General features: G+C 37.7%; 1 protein-coding gene across 4 annotated transcripts in view; it reads left to right on the forward strand.

The window, feature by feature from the left end:
• The window catches only part of Nmdar2 (NMDA receptor 2), a 1,937,843-nt gene that overhangs the window by 214,251 nt on the left and 1,711,577 nt on the right, over positions 1-12,015 (forward strand). For all 4 annotated transcript variants that reach the window (XM_046618083.2, XM_069134406.1, XM_069134408.1 and 1 more), the window contains exon 3: positions 7,869-8,040. In XM_046618083.2, the coding sequence (XP_046474039.1) occupies positions 7,869-8,040 (172 nt within the window). The remainder of the gene's footprint in view (positions 1-7,868; positions 8,041-12,015) is intronic.

Here is a 12,015-nt window from a genome sequence, read left to right on the forward strand (position 1 = left end):
AAATTAATCATAGATTAGAAAACCGTGAATTATAACGAGGATGTATCCCGAGGAAAGCCGCTAATAACCGGTTGGAAAAAAAATACCGAAGTGCGTGACAGCCTTGTTTGGTTTCCTCGTCAGGACTGTTCTAGTATTGCCGAGTCGTCAAGGAGCCGGTCATACTAGACTAAGAGGGGGAAACCGAAAAGAATGACCGTCGTAATGACAGTGTTGCTGCCGAGCCAAATGTTTCGCTGTTTTAAATTGAATATTACTCGAATTAATAGTTCCGATCCGTAACAGGGTGAAACTGCCAGATCGCCCCTTGACATGCCTCACTTTGAAGGGTGCTTTCACCCCCTTGAAGTGTTTCATGGCCGATAAAAAAAATACGTGTCGCTTAGTTTTTAGTCTACTATAACATATTACAAAAAAAATCAAATCGGAGAGTTCGGGCTGGGATACCTTCCTTGTGAGTTATCTCATCTTAAAGTACTTCATCTCTTTAATCATTGAATTTTTTCACTCATAATTTGTTTATTATTGATTTCAGGTGAAAAATTTATAGAAAAAAGTTATAGATAATTGTATAATCTACAAAAATGCTTTTGACAACATTTTTGTGAGCCTCACGGTTACGGAGATATATCAAAAAAAAAAAAAAAAATACACCCTCATTTCAAGATGGCGGTCGAATGACAATATCCCCCAACCCAATAACTCGCTTCCACACTCACAGCTGACCTCTCTATGATACAAAAGAAAAAAAAAAATTGCTGCTCACTCACAAGGCATGGTCAAATCACCGATTGACCGGACTATGAGCCAAGTTCCAGAATTGGCTGTTATCGTCGTTGAGTACTTTCGCTAGTGATGCTAGGAAGAAGACGCTGAACGTGCCATCGAGATCCATGACCACCAGTTGACCGAACCTCGTCGACACTCTTCGGATGCTCGTCACTCGATACGATCTGAAGATTTCCAAGTCTGCTAGTTTCTTTGTTTCAATACAGCGTTCTACTTATTCGACTTTGTTAATTATAGTGAAATCCATTTTGATATTTTTTCAAATTTCTTAACTTAATCTTCATTCAAAATTTGAACGTCTTAACTTTTTCATTACTCGGTTCAGCTCAAACTTTTGATGAATATCTTGTTTCAATTCTCACATGTTTTTAAAGAACACGTCAATTTGCTCTTGCAGTTCTACTTGTTTTAAGGTTCTCTTCATTAGAGGACAATCAATGCAAGACGTATGTTTTGACTTGAATTTCTGACGTTATAACTATATTTTTTCTTCCATGCATATGTTACAATCTTTCGAATTCAATGTTTGCCGATCATGGACCTCTAGACATCATGTCAAAACTTGTAAGTCGATTCCGCAGACTGCTCGTCTTCTTCAATTTCACGATACGTGAACTAAGTAGGTAGGTGTGGATCCAAAACCTTCTGAAATTCACCAATTGCAGATCGACGCTGACCTCTTCGAGAACTATTTGCTCGCAGAAATCCGAACCGTTATTTGCCAAGTGAAATTCGAGGAATGTTTCATTGCACGCTAATAAATGCAGGCTTTCCCGTGAACTCTTTGCCGGCAGATATACGAACTGCTTTCTCATTCCAAATTTTGAGAATTCCTCATCGCTCACCGATCAATTCAGCATCATGAGAAATTTTTGTCTCCAGAAATTCGGATTGTTTGTCTTTCCTGATTTTGTGGTCACTGCTAACAATACCAAAACTGTTTTTCAACTGAAATTTCGAGTATTCGTTAAGTCATTACACCCCTCTATCCCCACTCTCGAAGAAAAGACGATGATGCCACCATTCCCCGCTGCCCTCCTAATCCTCACCCTCGAACAAAATGTCGGTATAATATTAGTAACGGACTCTGTATCCACAATCCGCTTTGCGCCTACTAATGCCGCGAAAATTCGAAACCACAGCATCCTCGGCTCTACCAGTTTACTAGACCTACTATACCCAGAATCTCCTGTCTCTTGAACCTCGTAAAGAATACATTGAACTGACCCGACAACCTCAAAAACTATCTCCCCCCTCCCATAGCCTAGCCTTGCAGTGTCATTGGCTAGCAGCGTTGACTCACGTTCCTTCTGGATGGATTACTGACCCTATCGTTCCACCAATGCAGCTGCTTTGCCGCAGTAAATATTGTGCACCATGTTGTCTCAAACCAACCACCGGCTTTATGAACAACGATGTTTGTCATTGCCTTATGTTTACATGTATCTGCTAGTTAAGACTTTACATTATCACATACTAAGCACGTAAGACGACTTTAACCGACCATATACAAGGTCGCGGTATGTAGGTACACTTGGGGACAATGAATCTGAGATGGCTAATTTTTTATACTCGACAGTTATGTTGGCAACACAAGAGAAACCTACAGCGCCATAGTCAGCTGAAAGCGATACAAACTCAATATCAATACACTCAACATAATCCATGACCGCCGAATCTAACCTTGCAATACCGCGGGGATAATGACTTGTTGACGTGTCAATCCAATTAGGAGGTTACATTCGACGGCCATGGGTTATATTATGTTTATTGAGATTGAGTTTGTTTCGCGCTCGGCCCACTATGACGCTGTAGGTTTCTCTATGTTGCCAAAATAACTGTCTACTGTAAAAAATTAACCGTCTCAGATTCATTCTTCCCAAGTGTACATAACGAACTAATAGAATGGTTCATACGCCTACCACAAACTAGTAGAATTAACGTATTCATGTTGTTTTACCTACATCAAATAAAGCAAATTCTTCACATCCCCTCTTTGTCTGACAGCCTTAAGTAATATTATAAACTAGAAGTGAATAATTAACCCGCTACAATGTACGATGCTTCAATGTACATCTTTATCACTTATGACATATACTATATCGTTCACAACCAGCTTGTGAAAACCAATATACACGCAACTCATGCGCCCAAGCGTCAACCACTTTCCAGTCGCGCGCCACCGCGGACAACACCCACTACGTCACGCGCGCCGCTAACGCCACCCACGCAGCCACGCGTGACCCGCAATCGGCTCGCGTGGTTTCCCGCTGTCAAAGTGGAGCCGCGGCTGGGATATGAGACCAACGATCTCACCCATCGTCAGGACAACTTCGGTCTCACCGACATTGAGCCAAAAACTGCACCCAAGGTTTACCATCACGTTGCACCTCCAGTACGCTACATTCACTCGACAGCACGCAGGTTTTTTTGGATTACTGCATGACGGGATCATCCACTCTGGCGCCAGCCAGCTCAACCAAAGGGACAGGCTCCTATAACCCTCCAGCTCCTTGGGTAATACACCCCTTGGACTTCTCTTCAAGGCCTCTGACCAGGCCACCCAGCATACTACTCTCTCTCTGGGACGTCCGACGAGCCAGAATAACTTCGCCGAGATTCAACCGCACCATTCCAGCGGCTCTGTCCCCATTCGTGGCGTCACCACCCACTTACACTACAGTGGCGACTCATACAACACAGTCAGATAGTGAGTGGGAATCGTCACAACCAATGACCAGACCTGAGAATCGCCGTCCTCCTACGCCGCCTAGTTCACCGGAGAGCCACTACACGCCGCCACCAAGCACCACACCTATCAGTCGCCCCTCCTCTTCACTTCAGCCTCCACCGCGATACCAGAGGACCACGACGACCCCTTCTATCACGTGGAAACCAAATATTAAATAACTTGTACATATTTAAAATAAATGAATAAATAAGGTATATTATTCAACTTCAAATCTCATCTTTGACTCAACAGCGATCAACACCTTCCAAGCGGCTCGGTCGAAAAAGCTAGCAACAACTAGCGAACATATATCATCTGCTAAAACAATATCATTTTTTAATTATGTATCACCAACTTCTGACGATATGTATGTTTTGTTTATGTATCAATATCTGTAATATATTACAACCACATTTTTGACATCTGTATTACGTAACCGTATAATTCCATAACCGTACACCTTTAAACGTCCAAATATATTTTGTTCATTGATCGATAATTACAACATATTATAACTACAATTCCGAAGATATTTGTATCAGCAGAATAACACACCTACTAGTATAAGAACCCTAACACTCACTCAATCACCATTATACAATTCCGACGAGAACATTATGTAATAAAATTATCTTACCTCGTGATGGATGATTTGGAAACTGATTGTATCAACAAATTAACTTTCACGCCACCATTTCATTATAGATATGCGGATGACATTCTTACAGCGGTACCTAGAAATTGTGTAATATGTGATACATGTGTTTAATAGTTACCACAATAGTTTACAATTCACTTCCAAGACCAAGGTTGATAATAAGATTAACTTTTTAGATGTTCCACTGATTAACAACTCTTATATCAGTGGAACAAACTGCTACCAAAAACGGACTTGGTCGCAGAGGTGCTTGAATTTTAACTTACATCAACTTACATCTTAAGACAACAAGGGAGGCCTTGTTGAAGAACGATTATCCAGTGTACTTATTGAATAAAACTATAAAGTCTTGATATTGCAAAATCCACGGAATTACTAACAGCTCGCTAGTTCACGTTAATAACAATAATCTGTCGAGCTTTATTAGAATGCCGTATGTTGCTGGGTTATTTGAGTCTTTAAATCGTACGTTTAAGAAGTACAAGGTACAATGTGTTGGAAAGAGTTTGAGGGATGTCCACTTATTGTTTGACTCAGTTAAAGACTTGCTACTTTAGAATAAGCACTCTAACGTAGTTTATAAGATCTCATGCAGAGCTTGCAACAAACCGTACATTGATCAAACTAGAAAACATCTTGCAGTAAGATTAAACGAACATAACAACATCAAAGATGCTGAAGCCTGTGACACAAGCGTCATCTAAACATGTAGTACGATTTGATCAATCGTTTGATTTCGACAATGTGAAGATTCTGCATAAAGAACCGCGTTACTATAATGGAAATGTGCAATATTGTAAGTCATACCGACTCTATAAATCTCAGGCAAGATGTTAAAAGCTAAGCGATACCTATGTGAAGCTCTTCACCGATGCTAGTCTCAAGGATAAGTTACTGACAGTTTGTTTAGCGAATTGATTGTTTCTGATCTTCATTCCTGCTCTCCCGGTTCATCTTCCTCCTTGCTTTCTTACGGTGCCACCTCCTGGACACAGGTTTGCCGGCCTTGATATATTTGTTACGGTGATTAACTAATTACTGATGGAGGTGTGGATGAGGAAAAGAAATAAAGTTCGGATTGATCCGGTTCCAAACAAATTTAATTCGATTATGTCCTCTCTTTGGTTTAATCTAAATGTACTCGCAATATAAGTCAGGTTAGTGGAACTTCTTTTTGATTGTGGCATTTCCACTTCGATTCTTGTTATTTGATATTTTTGTTTCAGTATATAAAGTCTAGACTCCTCTTTTATGCTAGTCTTGTAAATTGTAACGTGATGATTGTTGGTAGTGTTGGTAAAATCAAATTGTTTCATAATTGAACTTTCAATGTCAGTACTATGAACCATTTTCTAGTATAAGTATAAATTTGAATTTGTTATAGAAAAAAATTTTCGACAATTTTTCTCGATATGCAGATGGTAATAAACAATACGTCCTGAGGAGGGCCCGCACTGTGGTCGAAACGTCGACAAAAAAAAATTTATGTTTTTATTTTGATCTACATTTCCAAACTTTTCCTACATAATTCACGAAGTCAAGACGAATTCTTACATTATGTGATGGAGTCTCCAACAAGGAAGTGGATTCCTTCCAGTCATCCGATCCCCTTCTTCTCTTTATTCTAAACATTCGCTTGCTATACCTTGATGAATGTTTCTTTAAAAGGGGAGCGTGTTACGACTCGCCTGTCGCCACACGATTTCCCCATCTTTTCGCTGCTCCCTAATTCTCCCACAATTCGTATGGTAATCTTGTAGTCTCTTTCCTGTCCTCCTATTCCCATCTGGCCTGATTCCACTTATTATCACCTCATTCAGCTAATTCTATTTCCCAATATCCCGAATACTCACACCTTTCCTGTAGCCCCATTTTCTGTCTCAAACACACTTCAACTCCAACGTTTATTTCTCATTTTCTATTCCTACGTCCAACAAACTCATTTTCTCATTTCAAATCCCAATTTTATCTATTCCAAAATCCACTTCGTTTACACATTTACACTTCTCAATAGTCTGATAAATCATCTACGTATTCAATTAAATCTTCTCCGTCTCATTTATTGCTGCATCCTTTTTTTCCCAAGCCAAGGGCATTGACGAGAACGGTGGGGACAAAGAAACTCAAAACAACATCTTGGGTGGGTACAGAGACGTATTGATACCCGCTCGTTAATACAAACCCCTCTATCCCGTGACATAATTATGAAAATGCCTTTTTCTAAATTATCAAAAAATTCTCTAAAATTGTATTTTCTATTTTTAACATTCTAAGACCAGGCCTGCGATGAGCCAATGCTTTCAATATTTTTTATAGCACATTTAATTTTTTTATATCAACTAAAATGTTATTGAAGGTTGAAGTTCGGTGAAATTTCAATAATATCAAGTTTTTCGTCTTTTTAATGACTGAAAAACATGTGATCAGAAATTGTTTTCTGTAAAATTTAGATTATGGTGATATGTCCTGAAAAAATGTTCAATCTTCTGCGATGAAAGTGTATGCGCACTGCTGCAAAAGTTCCTTAAAATGTCAGGTTCGTTTCGGAGATAACTCATTTGAAGTTATTTGCTAGCAATTATTCTGCTAGGAAATGTTGATTAGAGGGCACTTTGCAGCGATTCACTTCTGCAAATTTTGATAGTAGTAGTACGGTGGTGTGAGTCGCAGGGTTTGAAGTGTATCAAATTGCAGGTGAGAGATTTAGTGCGTAAAATAATTTCCATGAAGATTAAATTTTCATTTCCCTTTTATTCTGTTCAATAGAGGAAAACATTAGTAGATCATATCATATCTCGTCGGTCTTTGTTGTATTACACAAGTGTTGATTACTATTTTCCGATGTTTTTCTTTGTTTTTTAAAGGATGTCTGTTGAAAACTGAGCACTGTCATGATTGACATTTTTCAAGGTTAGTTAACGTGACCCCACATATTCTTGTGCCTAGAATTGCGCCGACAATTCACTAGATACTTTGCCGCATATAATTGTGCAAACGCGTTTCCGATAAAAAGTTGAATAATTGTTCGTACAATATTCTGAAGATCAGGTGAAACAACGTGTCAAATTGCGATAAAACTTATTAGAGTGCTTACTCTGTTGCTCTCCAATGAAAAACAAGAACGAAAATTGAAAATCAGACCGAAATGGCTGACAAAAATTGATGAATAGTTCAAATAAAATCTAAAATAGATATAAAGAAAGAATACATACTGTAACGTTCTTAGACGTTACGGAAATAAAATAAGGATTCGTGAGTTCAATTAACGAGACAAAATCAAAGGCGTCAATCAAATGCTGAGAAAAAGCTTTAATGGCAGGGAACGTGTTTCTAGTTTAAAATTTTAAATACATAAGAGGTTTATAAACTTCTTTTATCTATGATGACTACTAGATCATTAAAAGGGGGTAAGACGGGTGATTTCACCCTTTGTAACAATACATTAACATCTTACATTCGATTCTAAATATTCTAATAAGCTGCCATCGGCAAGTAAAGTTCATGCAGAATTAATGTTTATTTCTTCTGAACTTGACTGAATGGACTAATGCACTAATGAAAGCTTTCGCGAGCATTTTATGATAGTCAAATCACAATACCAGGTGACTAGCTAAACTTTACTCGCGATTTTTGACAGTACAGCAAACAATTAGCTCTGTCCATTTTAAAGAAACGGCCGAATTTTTTTAGGTGGGGATGATTGTCCCTTACAAATCTTTTGGGACAAGAGAATACACCAGAGCGATAACGTCAGCCTTAACTTCACTGCAAAGAAGTACAAGAGGACCGAAACTGGGGCTGTTCCAACGATATGACATTCGAGTCAGGATTGCGATGAAGCCACTGACACCGAGTCCAATAGGTAAGTCAAACACCATTGTAATGATAGAACAATAAGAATTTATCCCTGTTTGTCTAAGAACACTCACAGACTTCATACAGGAACCGTGTAGTAAAACTTACCTTTTTCCTATTCTTTGCGTGAATTACTCGGATAAAAAATGCATGCTAGATTTACACACGAAACTTTGTGAATGCTATGTTACCTTCTAAGCTCATGAAACGCTTAGGAACGTGGGAGTTTTCACACTATAGTTGTGACTGACGGTTGCATCTTGTATGAATGAATTCAGTGTTTGCGATATTAGGATGTATTATAAGTTGCTGGTATTTTAATGAAATTTGAACTACAATAGTGAAACAAATCTGAGATGACGAAATCTTTTAAAGTTTCACCGATTACAGGAGAATTAGCTAGAAGTCCAACTCTACCTTTGCAAGATCAGTAATCATTTTGCGAAACCAAGAAGAGCAAAACTGTTTCGCACCTTAAATAAGTTTTCAAACAGTATATTTATCATAAAATAATGAGTCCTGTTTTGTAAAGTGTTCAATTCCCTACAAAAATGTGTGTGAATTTTCGTACGATGCATCGTTAGCTAGTGATAAAAATCAAAAGGAGCAAAATCGGTTTTTTCCGTGTTATTCTTATGGAAAATAAAACAGCGCAGTAGTGTTATATTCCAGCCGATAATTATGGCTGTACCCTCTCTGTACCGTAACCTACCGACGTGCAATTACCATAAGAGAGCACACGTGCTCATACCATAGCCTTTGAGATCCATATAGATTTAGATTTTGATACCATCTTGGTGTGCAATGATCTCGCACCGACAATCGTTCATGTATCATTTTTATTTCTTTACTTTACATCTTCAATTTCAACTCACACATAGACCATATGGGTCTACAATCGAAATCCACCGAACTCAGGTTCACGAACTCTCACTGACCAAACTTAAGGAACGTGAGAAAAGGCAAGACGAGCAGTTCACAAAGTATTATTCTTAGAATTCAAATATGCATTCTTGCAACTGACTATCTTGTCAGCATTGCACCGATTGCCCTCTTCAAGACCAATCATCTTGCACTGACGTACCCAAAAACCAATCTGGAGTCTCTTCCAGATCTCCCACTATTCAAGATCCTTTTCGAACCAGACAGCTGCAAATTAGAATCACTTCAGACATCAAAAGAAACAGAACCGATTTAGAGTTCAAAACCATTGCACGACTCGAAATCAAAAAACGTCATAGACCATTCTGCCATTGAGCACTCATATTCAAAAGCTCCGAACTTTGGTACGCTGACCAAGTGAATAATAATCGAAAAACCGTATTTCGAAAATCAATGTAAAGACCATATTATTAATAATAATTGTGTATTTTAAACTAAAGTGTGTGTCGATCGATTTATTCAAATCACGCATAGTGATAGCTGGCAAGATCCACGACAAAGTTCCAGATCGAGACAGGCTGAAAACCATGCCGTGAATAAAGGATTTCTCTCGACGTTCGTCCCAGAACGTAACAGTAGCAATCTCTCAATGCTGATATCAAGAGCTCAAATTCTAACATGCGTATTTTGATGCCAGAATGAAACTTCTGAACCTGTTTCAAAGAAGGAAGACAAGTTGTTTTATTTTGTCGACACATCCTAATATACCGGGATAATCTCTTGAAACTTAGAAATCAACTGCGCATGCGCCAAATAATTCAATCTCATTGGTCGGCAAAATCTTCCCGCAGTGATATTTTTGACTGCGAAGCAGGTAGACAACATATACAAAATGTGGCAGTGCTGTGAATCTCTCGCGCGTAAAGTAGCGGATAGAGATTATCTTATTATTAATTTTTGATTAGCGTAAATTGTTTAAGAAGAATAGTATCGTTCGGTAATACCTTGGAAGTTAGATGTGGAACGTAATTAACAATTGTGAGCCTGGACAAACTAAAGCGGGTGAGTAAAAATTATGTTTATTGTAAAAAAATTCTTTATTTACATGAAATTAAGAATAAATGGATTGTTGAAACCCAGTAGAAGTAATCTCGGAAGTAGATTTGTTACAGAGCAGTGCTCCGAAAGGCTGTAATTAGTACTGATGAACAAGAAATAAATAAATAAACTCAGTAACAAAAAATAAAAAAAATTGTTATTCAACCGATGCTGCTAATTCGCTTTACTGAGGAATCACTCCGTATACTATTGTAATCCAAATAGTATTATTGGCCAGCATTATTTTTCAAATTTGATACCATTTCATTTTGATATTTTATTTTCAATCTTACTTTTACTCTTTTTTGCATTGAATTATGAATAGTGTTTTAAATCATGTATTAGATTCTAGGGATAAATATTACTAGGCAAACTGAACCAATCCAAAACTACCAAGGTTAGATAACTTCAGTTGGAAATGTCTTTAAAGTTAATTTTAGTTGACGGTGTCATCTGAGTAGTTAGTTGCCGCCATCAAACGTGCTCGAGTCTCGTTCAATTCCAGCAAATTCTAAAGAATGCATTCACTTTAGTAGTAGACGTCGCCATGCAAATAATCACATGTTCTACAATAGAATTTACTTGCTCACTAACTTTTTTATTATTAATCTGGATCAGAGAGTTATCCAGAAACTTATCGGAAGCTTGAAACCAGATTCAAATTTACATTCTTAAAGGGGTCCTACGCTGAGACTAAAAGTTTGGGAATCTCTATTTCTTGTAATTATTTCTGCATTTCATGTTAGCACTGTCTGCAACAGAAAAAAATCTCTTCCGGGTGTTGGAAATGGAACCTGCAACACAGAAGTTATCTAGTAGCACAAAGTGAAAATCACATTAATTTATTGATCGGAACAAATACATTGACTATAAATTATTATTATATCTTGTTGAATTAATAGAAAGTTTTCGTCTCTTGAGCACCTGATGTAAGAATGTATGTAGATGAATGTTTACATGTTGGAATCTTACGCTTCCGATGGGAAGCACACGCAGGATGGTCAAAGCCGTCAAATAAATGATATGCGGATGTGCAGTATCATTAGTTACGAGAAAATTCATTGTTGGGAGATATAAATTTAAAAAATTGGTGATTTCGAAAAATTAACGACGGAGCCAGGAATCGAACCTGGTATCTAGAGATGCTTGACCGGAGCCTTACTCCACTAGACCACCTTGTTGAATTAAATTCGGGAAAAAAGGGGTTCACGATTGTGTTACAAATAGTGAAATATTCAATTTTCTTGAATGATCGGTTTAATGTCTCTGTTTTTCAAAACTCAGAAAATGTAATATTACCTCCTGAAATTACGAGAGAACAAGAGAGGTACTTAGAAGATATGTTTCACCCGATTTGAAATTGAAAGAAACCCTAATACCTACAACTTCTTTCGCCAACCAACAAAATCGCTGATGATTTCTGTTCGTGTGATGAATTGGATAGGAGGAGCAGATATCAGTAACTAACAGAGATGTAATTATTTTGGCTGTATTTCCTGTCAGTAGAAAAATTTTTTATTGTTATTTCTAATGTATGATATTGTTGATGTATGTACTATACATTTATATTGTACACACATATATCTACACTCTGTAATGTATACTGACATTGAGGAAACCGAATCTGACCTACACGTATGTATTCTAATACCGAGTGAGTGTGTGAGAAGTAAGAGTGTTGTTTTTCTGTACACAGAGTCGAAGAGAGTCGAAAACAAGATCGCAGACAAAGCGCCACGAATGTCAGGTGTTGTCCCGAATATTCGAATATTAACTTAACGTATTTCTATATAATAAATATACCAATAGAATTATTGGAGTCTCGTTTTTTCCCAACCATTCTAACAGATATAATAAAAATGATTGAATCAACTGCTCCCACCTACCTGTTTCGTTTCTTACAAGCACCCAACATTTAAACAGATTTCTTATTTCAATCGAATGAAACGAATTTTCAAAGAGTATAAGCATTGAATGCTGATCGTTCCTGGAATAATCAACT

Source organism: Neodiprion pinetum, chromosome 3 (assembly GCF_021155775.2).
Source record: "Neodiprion pinetum isolate iyNeoPine1 chromosome 3, iyNeoPine1.2, whole genome shotgun sequence".
NCBI lineage: Eukaryota > Metazoa > Arthropoda > Insecta > Hymenoptera > Diprionidae > Neodiprion > Neodiprion pinetum.